Source organism: Balaenoptera physalus (genome assembly GCF_965194825.1).
Source record: "Balaenoptera physalus genome assembly, chromosome: 16".
NCBI lineage: Eukaryota > Metazoa > Chordata > Mammalia > Artiodactyla > Balaenopteridae > Balaenoptera > Balaenoptera physalus.
In genome coordinates this window covers 30,987,344-31,006,707 of record NC_138898.1, presented here as the reverse complement: position 1 = coordinate 31,006,707, position 19,364 = coordinate 30,987,344, and the positions used below count along the sequence as shown (strand labels likewise).

The following is a 19,364-nucleotide window of genomic DNA, read 5'->3' as shown; positions in this document are numbered from 1 at the left end:
ATTCTACGAGGCCACCATCACCCTGATACCAAAACCAGACAAAGATGTCACAAAGAAAGAAAACTACAGGCCAATATCACTGATGAACATAGATGCAAAAATCCTCAACAAAATACTAGCAAACAGAATCCAACAGCACATTAAAAGGATCAAGTGGGGTTTATTCCAGGAATGCAAGGATTCTTCAATATACGCAAATCAATCAACGTGATACATCATATTAACAAATTGAAGGAGATAAACCATATGATCATCTCAATAGATGCAGAGAAAGCTTTTGACAAAATCAACACCCATTTATGATAAAAGCCCTGCAGAAAGTAGGCATAGAGGGAACTTTCCTCAACATAATAAAGGCCATATATGACAAACCCACAGCCAACATTGTCCTCAATGGTGAAAAACTGAAACCATTTCCACTAAGATCAGGAACAAGACAAGGTTGCCCACTCTCACCACTATTATTCAACATAGTTTTGGAAGTGTTAACCACAGCAATCAGAGAAGAAAAAGAAATAAAAGGAATCCAAATCGGAAAAGAAGAAGTAAAGCTGTCACTGTTTGCAGATGACATGATACTATACATAGAGAATCCTAAAGATGCCACCAGAAAACTACTAGAGCTAATCAATGAATTTGGTAAAGTAGCAGGATACAAAATTAATGCACAGAAATCTCTTGCATTCCTATACACTAATGATGAAAAATCTGAAAGTGAAATTAAGAAATCACTCCTGTTTACCATTGCAACAAAAAGAAAATATCTAGGAATAAACCTACCTAAGGAGACAAAAGACCTGTATGCAGAAAATTATAAGACACTGATGAAAGAAATTAAAGATGATACAAATAGATGGAGAGATATACCGTGTTCTTGGATTGGAAGAATCAACATTGTGAAAATGACTCTACTACCCAAAGCAATCTACAGATTCAATGCAATCCCTATCAAACGACCACTGGCATTTTTCACAGAACTAGAACAAAAAATTTCACAATTTGTATGGAAACACGAAAGACCCCGAATAGCCAAAGCAATCTTGAGAACGAAAAATGGAGCTGGAGGAATCAGGCTCCCTGACTTCAGTCTATATTACAAAGCTACAGTAATCAAGACAGTTTGGTACTGGCACAAAAACAGAAAAATAGATCAATGGAACAGGATAGAAAGCCCAGAGATAAACCCATGCACATATGGTCACCTTATCTTTGATAAAGGAGGCAAGCATATACAGTGGAGAAAAGACAGCCTCTTCAATAAGTGGTGCTGGGAAAACTGGGCAGGTACATGTAAAAGTATGAAATTAGAACACTCCCTAACACCATACACAAACATAAACTCAAAACGGATTAAAGACCTAAATGTAAGGCCAGACACTATCAAACTCTTAGAGGAAAACATAGGCAGAACACCCTATGACATACATCACAGCAAGATCCTTTTTGACTCAACTCCTAGAGAAATGGAAATAAAAACACAAATAAACAAATGGGACCTAATGAAACTTAAAAGCTTTTGCACAGCAAAGGAAACCATAAACAAGACCAAAAGACAACCCTCAGAATGGGAGAAAATATTTACAAATGAAGCAACTGACAAAGGATTAATCTCCAAGATTTACAAGCAGCTCATGCAGCTCAATAACAAAAAAACAAACAACCCAATCCAAAAATGGGCAGAAGACCTAAGTAGACATTTCTCCAAAGAAGATATACAGATTGCCAACAGACACATGAAAGAATGCTCAACATCATTAATCATTAGAGAGATGCAAATCAAAACTACAATGAGATATCATCTCACACCGGTCAGAATGGCCATCATCAAAAAATCTAGAATCAATAAATGCTGGAGAGGGTGTGGAGAAAAGGGAACACTCTCACACTGTTGGTGGGAATGTAAATTGATACAGCCACTATGGAGAACAGTATGGAGGTTCCTTAAAAAACTAAAAATAGAACTACCATACGACCCAGCAATCCCACTACTGGGCATATACCCTGAGAAAACCGTAATTCAAAAAGAGTCATGTACCAAAATGTTCATTGCAGCTCTATTTACAATAGCCAGGACATGGAAGCAACCTAAGTGTCCATCATCGGATGAATGGATAAAGAAGATGTGGCACCTATATACAATGGAATATTACTCAGCCATAAAAAGAAACGAAATGGAGGTATTTGTAGTGAGGTGGATGGAGTTAGAGTCTGTCATACAGAGCGAAGTAAGTCAGAAAGAGAAAAACAAATACAGTATGCTAACACATATATATGGAATCTAAGGGGAAAAAAAAAAGGTCATGAAGAACCTAGTGGCAAGACGGGAATAAAGACACAGACCTACTAGAGAATGGACTTGAGGATATGAGGACGGGGAGGGGTAAGATGTGACAGGGTGAGAGAGTGGCATGGACATATATACAGTAGCAAATGTAAAGTAGATAGCTAGTAGGAAGCAGCCGCATAGCACAGGGAGATCAGCTCGGTGCTTTGTGACCACCTAGAGGGAAGGGATAGGGAGGGTGGGAGGGAGGGAGACGCAAGAGGGAAGAGATATGGGAACATATGTATATGTATAACTGATTCACTTTGTTATAAAGCAGAAACTAACACACCATTGTAAAGCAATTATACTCCAATAAAGATGTTAAAAAAATAAAAAAATAAACTGATTAGTTTGAAATTTAGGCTGAGATTAGAGATTTCAGGACCTATGGAATTACATAAAGAGGAAAATGGTTTTCACGTGAATGAAGTCAGAAATGCCAAGTAAGATCCAACCACTAGTGCACTGTATGTTCTATTTCTTCTCTTCATTCCCACAAAGAGCAATTACTAAATAACTTTTACATTTGCAATACCTAAATAGCAAAGAATTCTTATTATGATGATGTTGAATAGTAGCTTTCTTTTTAAAGATTGTCTCACTTTAAAAGATTATTCATACTCATGCTGAAAAGATATTATAATGAAAATATTATAAAATTAATATATCACTAGACCAGGATTAATATCTTGGAATAATACACCATCTACTTAGACTGTTGGGACAACATATCAGTTGTAGCTAAGCAATTCCATTTACCAAAAGACAGGGGGGAAATTCCTAAAATGTGTTCTGCATCAGCATATCCCCTGCCAACTCCCATTCTTCTGGTAATTGGTTGTAAGGCCCTAACAAGAAGGGTGGACTCACAGGAAAGTTGTCAGCAGCCAGACCCCAGGAACACTGAGGCAGATGTCTCTTCCTTCTGATGACAGTGCTACCTCTAATACTCCATGCCTGTGTCTCTGTTCAGAATTCCCCCAGAGTTTGTTGGTGGTGCCACCCAGTACAAGGACCCCTACAGCGTAGCATTCTCACACCACTGGCTCACTCCCAGCTGGCCTATATTGATAGTTGCCTTTGGCCAAGATAGGTTTCCTGCCTCTGGTGGCCAGGTTGGCAGGTCACTTGACACAAAGCTTGGCAGTGTGTGCAGAGGAGCTCCCTGAGGAAGGAGCATTTGGTTTTGTAGAATCCTCTAGAGAGACTTGATCTTTGCTAGGGCATCTTTTATGTTATCTACTACTTTTTTTAATGTCATCCCTCTCCCCGACCCCTCGCCAAAATGCACACACACACACACACACACACATTATAGCCTTAGTATTTTGCCCTAACTCTTAGAGTTTTCAGACACTTCAGTATCTATCATCTCATTTTATCCTTCCAGGAATCCCTTGAAGTTGATAGGATAAGCATTGTCCCATTGATAATGGGACAGATGGACCAAGTATTGACATCTAGCTAGTGACATCCTGGGAACAACACAGAAAGTTGCTGACTGCAAACCAGTCCCTTTTTCCACCATAAAAGTTTCTGTTTGCCTATTTCTTCTCTATTAGCCCTCCCAGGATGTACATTTAATCTCTTATTTCCTAAGGTGAGAGTTACTTTACCAAGACAAATTTGTCCGGTGAGGGGTATTTCTAAAGGACTGAAGGATAGTCATCTAAGTCTTGACTGTAGGAAGAGTCATTAAGTGAAGCCCTGTCAGCAATATGGAAGAGTTAAGTTTTGGCAGCTGTAATTTTCTTATAGCTGTACAATATATGTGCTAGATATATTTAGTAAAGTACTGCTTAACTCCTTCCTTCTCTTCCAAGAAGATCTGAGTGTAAGAAAAAGGAAATTATATATTTGAATAAAAGCACTTGCAGAAAATGGTTGAATGTTCCAAAACTAAATATTATCCATTATTTATGTTTGGAATTTCTTAGGAGTTTCCATGGGATGAAGTAGGTCTTTACAGTTCCTGGTATAAGTTATTAGAAGTTGGAAATTAAAGTAATAATAACACTGAGGCTTCAGATACAACCAGTCAGTATCTCAATGTTGTCTATAATACAAATATACTCTTCCAACAAGGACATGAAAGATCTGCAAACACATTTGTAATGTACCTTGTATAAATAAAAGTAGAAGCATTTTGTTTGGAGGAGTTTTGTTTAGTTTTGTTTTGATTTTGGCAGTAGTCATAGTTGTAATCCAGTTACCATTATGTGGTCTTGATAATCAAGACTGGCAGTTGCTCTTTATTTTGTAATGAATCAAAACGACAAGGAAAGTTCAAGCATGAAGGTATGATGAGCCACTTTATCACTATAGCTCATCACCTAAAGAAGGGGGCAACCTCCATTCATGGAATTTTAACTGTGTAGTGATCAGTAGGTAGTAGCAATCTAATCGACAAAAATAGTCCCCTTTTTAGTGTTTAAACAATATTTGCTGTTTTTTTATTATAAAGACTAGAGCATATGGGCTGAGGGCACTGGCTTTGGAGTTGGAGAGGCCTTGACTCCCATACATACTTGGTCAGTCATGGCTATGTGACCAAAACTCTTAAGTTTTGGTTTCCTTATCTATAAGATGGGGGAGATGTTATGGTACCTATAGAAATTTTATGTAAGAATTAAATAAAATAAAGCCGGTAAAATGCTTAGAACAAGGCCTGATTTTTTTTTTTTTTTTTGGCCGCACCACGCAGCTTGCAAGATCTCAGTTCCCTGACTAGGGATTGAACCCCTGCCCCCGGCAATGGAAGCACAGAGTCTTAACCACTGGACCACCAGGGAATTCGCCCGAGTCTGATTTAATAAAGTGTTTTTAAAAAAAAAAAAAAAGAAGAAGAAGAAGAAGAAGAAAATCAAAATGGCTAGTAAACCACAAGTCATTATTAACATTTTGATATGTTGGCTTTCAGGCTTTTTTCTGCTACACACACATATACACACACACACACACACACCCCTATATGTACACATATATTTACATAGATAATCCACCTTTTTTTCAACCCTTTACAAAATCGGGATCAATTTTATATACAATTTATATCCTGCTTAATTTTCCTATATATCTTTATTAAAATTTAAAATTTATTGAAAACAGGTTTTCATGACCAAATAATATTGTAACATATGACTGTAATTATTTAATCGTTATCTCCTTGTGAGACATCTAAGTTATTTCCAATATTTTACCATTATAAATATTATTACTTTAAAGGTTAAAGAGTTTTTAAAATCTTAACATTTTTTTCCTTTTTACTTCTTTGACGTTGAACATTTTCATATATTGATGTTTATTGATTATTGGCATTATTTCAGTGAAATCATGCCAGTACCTCTCTGTGAATACCTTTTTGTAAAGCTTTTTAGGTAGGATCTCAAACTTCTGTAGTAGTTCCAGGTACATAATAAGTACTCAATAAATATTTGTGGCATGATTAATGAATTAATGGCAAGGATATTAACCCTATGTCGATCATATTTGTTTCAAGCCTTAAGGAAAAATTTGCCTATGTACAAAGATAATGCTATCTTGGTTTTTAGCCTTTATAACCTAATTTTTTCCCATTCTTTTCTTTCCCCACAGTTCATCCATGAGCTCGGATTTCCCACATTACAACTTCAGGATGCCTAATATTGGATTCCAGAATCTGCCACTCAACATATATATTGTGGTTTTTGGCACTGCTATATTTGTCTTCATCCTTAGTTTACTCTTCTGTTGCTACTTGATTAGGTAATCAATTTTCATTCTGTGTTGCTTCAATATATGTTAAGCAATCAATAATAAATCAACTTTCTGCCCTTAGGTTAAAATGTTTTATACATATGATAATTAGCAAATTTTCTAAAATTAAGGTGGCTTAACATTTTAACCTTCTGTGAGTTACTAATCAGTAAAACACCTTTATTCAGTCTTCAGTCTTATCTGCTGAGGAGGTATTTTACACTAGAGGAGAAAATTGTCCACATTTGTTTTTCTAACATATTAGCACCTAGCCCAGAGACACTTATGTTATTGTCCCCAAGATTTAATCTACTTTCACAGAAATTTCAAGATTGCTTTTCAGGAGGGTGTTAGCTAAAGTCATTAGGGATCAGAAAACAATGTCCAAACAAGATACAAGGCTTTAAACAGATTTTTGTGGTTTCTCAAGAATATCTGAAGCTCCCATTTGTTGTTGAATTGGTCAGGTGTACAGGTGATTGATTATCTGCATAAAACACTATTCGACAAGCTCTGTAGCACATGTACAGACAAGTGATAAAGGATAAAATACCCACTAGAAGGAGTAATGGATTTGGCCAGTAAACTTTCATGGTTGACTGACTCATAATTGTTTAAGCAAGCATTTTTCTCTTTCTAAGTTTTTAAATAGGGCCTAATTTTCTTCTTTTTTTTCATTTTAATACTTTTTAAAAATTTTTATTTTATATTGGAGTAGAGTTAATTAACAATGTTATGTTAGTTTCAGGTATACAGCAAAGTGATTCAATTATACATATACATGTATCCTTTTTCAAACTCTTTTCCCATTTAGGTTTATTGAGCAGAGTTCCCGGTGCTATACAGCAGGGGTCCCCAACCCCCAGTATTGGTCCGTGGCCTGTTAGGAACCGGGCCACACCGCAGGAGGTGAGCAGCGGGTGAGCCAGTGAAGCTTCATCTGTATTTACAGCCACTCCCCATCACTCGCATTACCGCCTGAGCTCCACCTCCTGTCAGATGAGCAGTTTCTCATAGGAGCACAAACCCTACTGTGAACTGTGCATGCGAGGGATCTAGGTTGCGTGCTCCTTATGAAAATCTAGTGCCTGATGATCTGAGGTGGAGCTGAGGCGGTGATGTGAGTGCTGGGGGGCGGCTGCAAATACAGATTTTCATTAGCAGAGAGGTTTGACTGCACAGAAACCATAATAAATCAATGTGCTTGAATCATCCCAAAACCATCTCCCTCCCCACCCCAGTCCGTGGAAAACTGTCTTCCACAAAACCAGTCCCTGGTGCCAAATAGGTTGGGGACTGCTGCTATACAGTAGGTCCTTCTTGTTTATCTGTTTTAAATATAGCAGTGTGTACATGTCAATCCCAAACTCCCAGTCTGTCCCTCTCCCCCATCCTTCCCCCCAGTAACCATAAGTTTGTTCTCTAAGTCTGTGAGTCTGTTTCTGTTTTGTAAATAAGTTTGTATCATTTTTTTTTTAGATTCTGCATATAAGCGATATCATATGATATTTGTCTTTCTCTGTCTGACTTATTTAGATGATAATCTCCAGGTCCATCCATGTTGCTGCAAATGACATTATTTTATTCTTTTTAATGGCTGAGTAATATTCCATTGTATATACATACCACATCTTATTTACTCATTCATCTGTTGATGGACATTTAGGTTGCTTCCATGTCTTGACTATTGTAAACAGTGCTGCAATGAACATTGGGGTGCATGTATCCTCTCGAACCATATTTTTCTCTGGATATATGCCCAGGAGTGGGATTGCTGGATCATATGGTAGCTCTATTTTTAGTTTCTTAAGGAACCTCCATACTGTTCTCCATAATGGCTGCATCAATTTACATTCCCACCAACAGTGTAGGAGGGTTGCGTTTTCTCTACACCCTCTCCAGCATTTATTGTTTGTAGCCTTTTTGATGATGGCCATTCTGACTGGTGTGAGGTCTCATTGTAGTTTTGATTTGCATTTCTCTAATAATTTGCAACGTTGAGCATTTTTTCATGTGCCTCTTGGCCACATGTATGTCTTCTTTGGAGAAACGTCTGTTTAGGTCTTCTGCCCATTTTTTGATTGGGTTGTTTGTTTTTTTGATATTGAGCTGCATAAGCTATTTGTAAATTTTGGAGATTAATCCTTTGTCAGTTGCATCATTTGCAAATATTTTCTCCCATTCTATGGGTTGTCTTTTCATTTTGTTTATGGCTTCCTTTGCCGTGCAAAAGCTTTTGAGTTTGATTAGGTCCCATTTGTTTATTTTTGTTTTTATTTCCAAATAGGGCCTAATTTTCAAAGCCAAAGCTGAGACTGTAAAAATTTTTACACCGTATTCAAAGAGCTTTATGGAATAAAAGAGAATTGAATTTTATTAAACAGCTATACATCTAACAGTTTTTAGTGTTTGCACAGTATATGATTATGTTAAGATAAATACCATCATCAAATATCTTTCAGCAATAATTTTTTGTTGCCACTAGTGTTTTGGGGACACTCACTTTTTGACTGATGGTCAAATTCAAATGAATTTAGTGTGTAGTTTCTGATTTTCTGACAAGTGAATTTACATTCTTCATAGAAAGTGAATCTTTTTTTTTTTTTAATAGATGAATCTTTTCTGAAGTTCTCAAAACTGTAATTGCCCCTTATATGCTGTCTGCTTATGATTTTTAGGTCTTGTTCAGAGAGATAAATTAAATACTTAGCTAATATAATTATAGCATTCAGGAAAAACATTTTAAAAATCTGTTTATTTCCAGAAATTTCCTTTTGCTAACATTTTTTAATAATAGTTTGATTTTAAAAAATAATAATAGTTTGATAAATGTTATGTAAATATTCAGCATTTTTTTTAAATTAGGGAATTAGCCATGGCACAAACAGGACCTCATAGCATTAAAATCTGTTTCTTTTTTTCAGACCTACCAAATTTTTTGGTAATTCCTCTCCAAATAGTGGTTTAACTCAGAAATTTGTGAATTTAATATCTGAAACCAAATTATTTTTAAAAAGAAGACAAAAATATAATAAAATATTTTTTTAAAAGGAAGGGTTAGCATATAAAATAATCTAAAATATGTACCTTATAGTATATTTTTTATTACTTTGTCAAAGAATTAATTAAGCCTTTAACTTTTTTGTTTTAAGAAAAACACTAGTATACCAATTGTGATTCTGGGTAAATTTTTTGAGAAGTAAGTTGTGAAACACCATTTTATCTCATTGTTTTCCTTTTAATAATCAAGCAAATAAGTAAAGAAATAAAGAAAAAAACTATAGCAGTTGTTTTCATGCATTATCATTGTAGTACATTTTATCATTTTTGTATCTTTTTTATTATTAAGCTAACAAAGCAAATAAGTGGGAATCTTCTACACTAAAATAAAATTACCTTGTTTAATCAGAGAAACGAGTCACATTCAAACATTTCTAAATTTCATTTACAAGTAATTGGTACCATTTTGAAATTTTAATCACAATGTAAGACGTTTTCCCTTTCTGATGATCTCAGTTTGTTGCTTTTAACCCTTCAGGTGTTAAGTTTGGATTTCACAAGTCATTTACAGTTAATCTGGAGATTCATGGATTCAACTCCTCTAATATTACCCAAGCCCATTTTTAGATATAACTTAAGTTCTCCAACACCTTCCCAGGGAGCTATTATGTTCTCAAGTAGAAAGAGCCCTCCAGTCACAATCAAACTCATCAGAACCATAGGAGGAACACAACTTAAGTCTAAATGAGACACCCAGCACCAACCACAATCTTACACAACATTGTAGTATAGAATTTTCTGCCTGTGATAGGGCTATGGATAGATCACTACTGGGGCACAAAAGAAGGATGTCTTTGCTATTTTATAACGAACCATATAATATTCTAATTTATGTTTGTTATTCATCTCTGTCCCCAGATAAATATTTGTCTGTTCTGTGTGCTGTATCCCAAACACCCAGAACAGTGCCTGGCACAATATCGGCACTCAATAAATGTGGTTAAGGTAAATGAAAGAATGGTGTCCCTAATAGGAAGTTAATAGATATGCATAAAACTGAAAAATCAAGAAGTAGCAACACAAGAAACATATTTAGAAACTTGGAAGTAAATATCAAAATAGTGAGCTAAAGGGAAAAAAATGGTTATCTCTGGGGAAGAGAGCAGGATTGCTGATTTTTATTGTTGTTGTTGTTGTTGTTACTAACCTGTAAAACTATATATAACTTTGAAACATATGTAATTAAAAATTAAAAATAGAGGGAAATTTTTGAGTTACCTACTAGAAATTATAAGGTCAAGATAATGACAGAAAAGATAGAAAGGGTGCTATGGATGGTTGTGAGAAATATTTGAGAGGTGAAAATGAATAGAATTTGGTGACTGGACATAAAAGACAAGGAAAGGATGAGCTTAGAATCTTTCCTGGACTTCTGATTTAGGCAGCTGGGTGGATAGCAGTCCCTTAACAGAGAAAGAAAGTGGATGGGTAAGTTTGGGGTGGAAAGATGATAGATTCTGTTTCAGACATGGGAGGACTGAGTTCCCTATGTAACAGTTAAGCTGTTTAGTACACAATTTGATATATAGGTCTAAAGCTTATGAGAAGTCTGGTCTGGAAAAAGGAGATGATATAATAATAGGTGGAAGCTGAAGCCAGGAGTGTCCCATAAAGATAATGTATATAGTGAAATAAAATGGGTCCAGGACAGAATCCTAGATAAACATTGACATTTAAGAGTAGCCCATAAGAGAGATTAGGAAGGGATAGCAGGAAACAGGAGGAAAATCATAAGAGAGGTGCCCCACAAGTAGGGCTTCAATGGATTGAGTCAGTTGTGTCAGCCGTTCTCAGGGAGGTCCAGTGAGAAGAACTGAAGAGTTCCCATTACACTTGACAATTAGCTTTGCATTCATAATCTTAGTTAGAAAAGGTTCAGTAGAATACGTACACAGGTGATGAAAGGTGGGTTATAATGGGACAAAGCCTGAGGAGCAGGTGAAAATGGATACAAGGAATATAACCTCCTCTTTGAAGAATATTGGCTAAGAAAAGATTAGGGGTGGGGAGTGCAGTTTCCTGTAAATTAAAGAAGTTTTGTTTTGTTTTGTTTTTGGCTGCACTGGGTCTTCCTTGCTGCGCGCGGGCTTTCTCTAGTTGCAGCGAGTGGGGGCTACTCTTCATTGTGGTGTGGGGGCTGCTCATTGCAGTGGCTTCTCTTGTTGCACAGCATGGCCTCTAGGCACATGGGCTTCAGTAGTTGCAGCACGGGCTCAGTAGTTGTGGCATGCAGGCCCTAGTGCACGCGGGCTTCAGTAGTTGTGGCACGTGGGCTCAGTAGTTGCGGCACACGGGCTCTAGAGCACAGGCTCAGGAGTTGTGGCACACGGGCTCAGTTGCTCCGTGGGATGTGGGATCTTCCCAGACCAGGGATCGACCCGTGTCCCCCTGCATTGGCAGGTGGATTCTTAACCACTGCACCACCCAGGAAATCCCTAAGGAAGTATTTTGTTGTTTGGGGTTTTTTTAAGATAGAGATTTAGGGATATTTATAAATATAATATTAAGGAGAATGAGCTAGTTGTAGAGGATTTGTGAGAAAGAATGAATCGTGGAAGTGAGGAGAGGCATACCTAAAAGTTACAGCAATATTGGTTTTAAACAGGAGAATACCTTCTTAAGACAGAGATGAAGGTAACTGGGAAGAACAGTACATATGTAGGTATGTGGGGCTGGGAGCAAGGGAGCTGCATATCTGAAAACCTCTTTCTCTGAAAAGTAGTTGAAAATGATGGGGAAGGAGGTGGTAGGATAAAGCTTGAAGAGCGTGGCAAGGGTTTGAAATGACTACTGCCTGGAAGCTTAGCATACTCAGCATGAATAAGTAGAATCAAAGAGCAATGTGGGAGGTCTAACTGAGCATGTTATTAAGTACTTACTATGTGCCAGACCCTGTGCTGTGTACTGCAGTTAAACTAGGTAACTTTATTATCTTTATTTTACAGAAGTTAAATAATTTTCCTATAGTCACACAGATAAAAGTTGGTTAGAGCTGAGACTCAAACCTAGTTGTGTCTGACCCAAGCACTTGCTCTTAACCACTTAAAAAATAAAAATAAATTATATTTATCAGGCTTCATTTCAAAATAACCATTTCAGAATTTCATAATCACACTCAAAGGACAGATTTGCATATTGAGGATATTCTAAAACTTTTCTATTGAAGTATAGTTGATTTACAATATTAAAACTTTTTTTGAGCCTGGAATTTTTAAACAAAGACAGTACCTACTTTACTTTTCTTTTAATAATGGATAACAAGCTACTTAAGAAAAAGGAAATATTCCCCATTCTTACCTCCTTTCATCAAATAAGTCACAATCTATATTACTAGTATGTTTCCTGGAAGGAATAGCAAAAAGATATTTCTCTTAAATGCATGGCAAATGCAAAATAAAATAGTGCAATCTAAAATATTAGGTAATTAGTTGAACTTAGAGTAACAGAGTAATCAAAGGGATGAAATTAATTTAAGTAGGACTTTCTAGAAGGGATGAATTTTTGAGCCATGGATTGAAAAAAAAGTAAACACAAATTGACCCCTGCTGTGGCTGGAAGTAATGATGCTTTGGGAAAATATGCAGATCCAAGTAAAAGTCAAATAAGCAAAGTAAATTTACAAATCCAGCCTCATTTTAATGAACTGTAATGGAGTTAATTTTATTCCTTTACATGAAAATGTAGTGTACACTTCTCTCAGCAAAACAGGAAGACCAAAAAAAAAAAAAAAAACAGTAAGGATGATTTGAATTACATGTTTAATAAATTTGACCTAATTAAGAGAAATTTATAGTTTTAAAAATCATATATTAGACGAGAAAGACTGAAAACCAATGATACAAATTTTCCTTTCATGGAACTAAAAAAAAAAAAAAAAAAACCCAATTAAACCAAAAAGAAAGTAGAAGGAAGAAAATCTTCCTAAAAAAACTAAGCACAGAAATCAATGAACGAGAAAACAAATGTATAATAAAATTATTAAAATCAAAAAAGCTGATTCTTTGGAAAGATTAACAAAATTGATGAATCTCTAGAAAGAGATCCAGAAGAAGAGAAGAGAAAACATAAATTTACTAATATCAGAAATTAAAAAGGGGACATTACTACAAATCCTACAAGCATTAAAAAGATAGCAAAGGGTATTATAAACAACTTTATGCCAGTAAATTTGAAATTTTAGTTGAATTAGACACTTTCCTAGAAAAAATAGAGTGCACTAAAACTGACATAAAGGGACTTCCCTGGTGGTACAGTAGTTAAGAATCTGCCTGCCAATGCAGGAGACACAGGTTCGAGCCTTGGTCCGGGAAGATCCCACATGCCATGGAGCAACTAAGCCCATGCGCCGCAACTACTGAGCCTGCGTGCCACAACTACTGAAGCCTGAACACCTAGAGCCCATGCTCCACAACAAGAGAAGCCACCACAATGAGAAGCCCACATACCACAATGAAGAGTAGCCCCTGCTCACAGCAACTAGAGAAAGCCCGTGCACAGCAATGGAGACCCAATGCAGCCAAAAAAAATAAAATAAAATTTTTTTAAAAACTGACATAAGAAATAGCATTTATGAAAAACCCACCACTAACATCATACTCAATGGTGAAAAACTGAAAGCTTTCCCCCTAAGATCAGGAACAAGACAAGGATGCCCATTTTCTGGGCAGAAGACATTTCTCCAAAGAAAACATACAGACGGCCAAGAGGTACATGAAAAGATGCTCAACATCACTAATTATTAGAGAAATGCAAATCAAAGCTACAATGAGATATCACCTCACACCAGTCAGAATGGCCATCATCAAAAAGTCTATAAACAATAAATGCTGGAGAGGGTGTGGAGAAAAGGCAGCCCTCCTATACTGTTGGTGGGAATGTAAATTCGTACAGCCATTGTGCAGAATAGTATGGAGGTTCCTTAAGAAACTAAAAATAGAGCCACCATAAGATCCAGCAATCCCACTCCTGGGCATATATCCAGAGAAAAACATGGTTCAAAAGGATATATGCACCCCAGTGTTCATTGCAGCACTGTTTACAATAGTCAAGACATGGAAGCAACCTAAATGTCCATCAACAGATGAATGAATAAGATGTGGTACATATATACAATGGAATATTACTCAGCCATTAAAAAGAATAAAATAATGCCATTTGCAGCAACATAGATGAACCTGGAGATTATCATACTAAGTGAAGTAAGTCAGAGAAAGACAAATATCATATATCACTTGTATGAAGAATCTAACAAAAAGATGAAATGAACAAAAGAGAAACATATTCACAGACTTAGAGCAGCGGTCCCCAATCTTTCTGGCACCAGGGACCAGTTTTGAGGAAGACAATTTTTCCCCAGACGGTGGGGGGAGGGGGGGCGGGGGATGGTTCAGGCGGTAATGCAAGCAATGCGGAGTGGCAGATGAAGCTTCACTCACTCGCCTGCCTCTCACCTCCTGCTGTGCAGCCCGGTTCCTAACATGCTGGGGGTTGGGGACCCCTGACTTAGAGAACAAATTTACGGTTAGCAGGGAGGAAGGATGGCGGGGAGGGATAGAATGGGAGTATGGGATTGACACGTACACACTGCTATGTTTAAAATAGATAGCCAACAAGGACCTACTGTATAGCACAGGGAACTCTGCTCAATACTCTTTAATAACAAAGAAAATGTTAGTAATGTGGCAAATAGTCAGTAGAAAATAAGCAGGATAACGGTTGGAAAGAGGAAGGGGTAGAAAATGTAACAAACATTTGGGACAAAGTAAGAAGGCCTAAACCACATTTAAATTGAGTCCAGAAAAGAAATGTTGAGAGAGAATAGGGAAGAAGCAGTAGATGAAAATTTCCCTCACAAGTTAAGGATTCAAGAAGTACAGCAAACCACAAAAAATGGGGTTTGTTTGGGGGGGGGGGGTTGGCTTTTTGTAAAATGGCTGACAACCCATGACTAAGATAAAATATTACACACACACACACACACACACACACACACACAGAAGTGAATTTCTTTAAATATCTGAAGTATTTGAAAACTTACGTCCACACAAAAACCAACACACAGATGTTTTAGAAAGAAGCTTTACTCATAAATGCCAAAACTTGGTATCAACCGAGATATCCTTCAGTGAGTAAATGAATAAATGAATTGTGGTCCATCCAGATAACAGAATATTATTCAGCACTGAAAGTAAATGCGCTATCAAGCCATGAAAAGACATGGAGGAATCTTAAATGCATATTTCGAAGTGAAAGAAGCCAATTTGAAAAGGCTACGTGCTATGTGACTCTCACTATATGACATTCTGGAAAAGGCAAAACTATGGAGAAAGTTAAAAGGTCAGTGGTTGCCAGGATTTACGGGAGAGGGAGGGATGAACAGGTAGAGCACAAAGAATGTGTAGGGCAGTGAAACTATTCTGTATGTTACTATAATGGTGGATACACTCATTGTATACTAAAAAAAAAAAAAAGAATCTGATTTCTCAACAGAAACAGTGAAAAAAATAAAAGCATTGATATTGATTAAAAAAAGATGCCCACTTTCACCATTACCATGCAACATTGTACTAGAAGTTCTAGCCAGAGCATTTACACAAGAAAAAGAAATAGAGGGCATCCAATTAGAAAGAAAGAAGTAAAACTATCTCTTTTTGAAGATGACATGATTCTATATATAGACAATCCCATAGAATACACACACACACAAAAATCTAGAACTATTAAACAAGTTAAGCAAACTTTGAGAATACAGAATCAGCACAAAAAAATCAGTTGTATTTCTGTACACCAACAAGGAACAATCTGAAAAGGAAATAAATGAAACATTTACAATAGCATCCAAAAGAATGAAATTCCTAGGAGTAAATTTAACCAAGGAGGTGAAAGACTTGTACACTGAAAACTACAAAATATTACTGAAATAAATTAAAGAAGACCTAAATAAATAGAAAGATTTCATGGATTGGAAGCCTTAATATATTAAGATGGCAGTATTCCTCAAAGCACTCTACAGATTCAATGCAAAGCCTATCAAAATTCTAATAACCTTTGATACAGAATTGGAAAAACTGATCCTCAATTCATTTAGAACTGCAGGGAGCCCCAAATAGCCAAAACAACACTGAAAAAGAAAAAAAGGCAGGAAGACTTGCACTTCCCAATTTCAAAACTTCCTTTAAGATACAGTAATCAAAATATGTGGTAATGGCATAAGAATGGACATATAGGGCTTCCCTGGTGGCGCAGTGGTTGAGAATCTGCCTGCCAATGCAAGGGACCCGGGTTCGAGCCCGGGTCTGGGAAGATCCCACATGCCGCGGAGCAACTAGGCCTGTGAGCCACAATTACTGAGCCTGCGCGTCTGGAGCCTGTGCTCTGCAACAAGAGAGGCCGCGACAGTGAGAGGCCCACGCACCGCGATGAAGAATGGCCCCCGCTTGCCACAACTGGAGAAAGCCCTCGCACAGAAACGAAGACCCAACACAGCTAAAAATAAATAAATAAATAAATAAATTTATTTTAAAAAAGAATGGACATATAAATCAATAAAATAGAATTGAGAGTCCAGAAATAAACCCAAACATCTATGGTGAATTGATTTTTTTTTTTTTTTGGCTTTTGTGGCTCTCCATATAGGTTTTTTTTTAATTTTATTGAAGTATAGTTGATTTACAGTGTTGTGTTAATTTTTGCTGTACAGCAAAGTGACTCAGTTATACATGTATATATTCTTTTCCATTATGGTTTATCACAGGATAGTGAATATAGTTCCCTGTGCTATACAGTAGGACCTTGTTGTTTATCCATACTGTATATAATAGTTGGCATCTGCTAATCCCAAACTCCCAATACTTCCCTCCCCCACCCCACCCCCTTGGCAACATCTCTTCTCTCTATGAGTCTTTTTCTGTTTCGTAGATAAGTTCATTTGTGTTGTATTTTGGATTCCACATGTAAGTGATACATGGTATTTGTCTTTCTCTTTCTGACTTACGTCACTTAGTATGATAATCTCTAGGTCCATTCATGTTGCTGCAAATGGCATTATTTCATTCTTTTTTATAGCTGAGTAATATTCCATTGTATATATGTACCACATCTTTATCCGTTCACCTGTCGATGGACATTGAGGTTGTTTCCATGTCTTGGCTATTGTAAATAGTTCTGCTATGAACATAGGGATGCATGTATCTTTTCGAATTATCGTTTAGTCTGGGTGTATGCCCAGAAGTGGGATTGCTGGATCATATGGTAGCTCTATTTTTAGTTTTTTGAGGAACCTCCATACTGTTCTCCATAGTGGCTGCACCAATTTACATTGCCACCAACAGCGTAGGAGGGTTCCCTTTTCTCCACACCCTCTCCAGCATTTATTGTTTGCAGACTTTATGAAGACAGCCATTCTGACCATTGTAAGGTGGTACCTCATCATAGTTTTGATTTGCATTTCTCTAATAATTAGCGATGATGAGCATCTTTTCATGTGCCTATTGGCCATCTGTATGTCCTCTTTGGAGAAATGTCTGTTTAGGTCTTCTGCCCGTTTTTCAGTTGGGTTGTTTGGTTTTTTGTTACTGAGTTGTATGAGCTGTTTGTAAATTTTGGAAATTAAGCCCTTTTTGGTCACATCATTTGCAAATATTTTCTCCCAGTCTGTAGGTTGTCTTTTCAGTTTGTTCATGGTTTCCTTTACTGTGTAAAAGCTTATAAGCTTGATTAGGTCCCATTTGTTTATTTTTGCTTTTATTTCTATTGCCTTGGGAGACTCACCTAAGAAAACATTGATCTGATTTATGTCAGAGAATGTTTTGCCTATGTCCTCTTCTAGGAGTTTTATGGTATCTTGTCTTATATTTAAGTCTTTAAGTCATTTTGAGTTTATTTTTGTGTATGGTGTGAGGGTGTGTTCTAAACCTCATTGATTTACATGCGGCTGTCCAACTTTCCCAACACCACTTGGTGAAGATACTGTCTTTTCCCCGTTGTATAGTCTTGCCTCCTTTGAGGAACGTTAATTGTCCATAGGTGTATGGGTTTATTTCTGGGCTCTCTATTCTGTTCCACTGATTTGTATGTCTGTTGTCATGAGAGTACAATGCTGTTTTGATTACTGTAGCTTTGTAGTATTATCTGAAGTCTGGGAGGGTTATGCCTCCAGTTTTATTCTTTTTACTCAGGATTGCTTTGCAATTCTGGCTCTTTTATGGTTCCATATAAATTTTAGGATTACCTGTTCTATTTCTGTAAAAAAAAAATGTCATGGGTAGTTTGATAGGGATCACATTAAATCTGTAGCTTACTTTGGGTAGTATAGTATGGCCAATTGATTTTTCACAAGGGTGCCAGGTCCATTCAGTGGCAAAAGAATAGTCTCTTCAACAAATGGTGGACCAACTGAATAATACACGCAAAAGAATAAAATTGAACCCCTGCCTCATTTCCTATGTAAAAATTAACTCAAAAAATAGATCAGTGGGACTTCCCTGGTGGCACAGTGGTTAAGAATCCGCCTGCCAATGCAGGGGACACGGGTTCGAGCCCTGGTCGAGGAAGACCCCACATGCCACAGAGCAACTAAGCCCACATGCCACAAATACTGACCCTGCACTCTAGAGCCCATGCACCACTACTGAGCCCGGGTGCCACAGCTACTGAAGCCTCTGTGCCTAGAGCCTGTGCCCACAACAAGAGAAGCCACCACAACGAGAGACCCGTGCACTGCAACAAAGAGTAGCCCCTGCTCACCACAACTAGAGAAAAGCCCACACACAGCAATGAAGACCCAACGCAGCCAAAAATAAATTTTTTTAAAATTAAAAAAAAAAAAAAGGTTAGCGACCTAAACATGAGCTAAAACTATAAAACTCTTGGGAGAAAACAAGTAAATCTTTATGACCTCAAATTGACAAGGGAGTCTTAGATTTGACACCAAAAGCACAAACAACAAAAGAAAAAAATAGATAAATTGGACTTATAAAAATTAAAAACATTTGTGCATCAACGAGCATTATCAAGAAAGTGAAAAAAACAGCCTACAGAATGGGAGAGAAATATTTACAAATCATATATCTGATAAGGGTTTAATATCCAGGATATATATTTTTAAAAACTCTTACAACTCAACAGCAAAAGGACAACTGAATTTGGGACTTCCCTCATGGTCCAGTGGTTAAGATTCCACCTTCCAATGCAGGGGACGTGGTTTCGATCCCTGGTCAGGGAACTAAGATCCCACATGCCACAG

At 37.0% G+C, this 19,364-nt stretch overlaps 1 protein-coding gene across 7 annotated transcripts in view; it reads left to right on the top strand.

Moving 5' to 3' along the window:
• The window catches only part of RNF24 (ring finger protein 24), a 169,114-nt gene that overhangs the window by 115,919 nt on the left and 33,831 nt on the right, over positions 1-19,364 (top strand). For 5 of the 7 annotated variants that reach the window (XM_082431926.1, XM_082431925.1, XM_082431929.1 and 2 more), the window contains one exon: positions 5,921-6,070. In XM_082431926.1, the coding sequence (XP_082288052.1) occupies positions 5,921-6,070 (150 nt within the window). Of the gene's footprint in view, positions 1-5,030; positions 5,202-5,920; positions 6,071-19,364 lie in introns of all 7 variants that reach the window. The other 2 variants (XM_082431928.1, XM_082431930.1) reach the window with 2 other exon arrangements.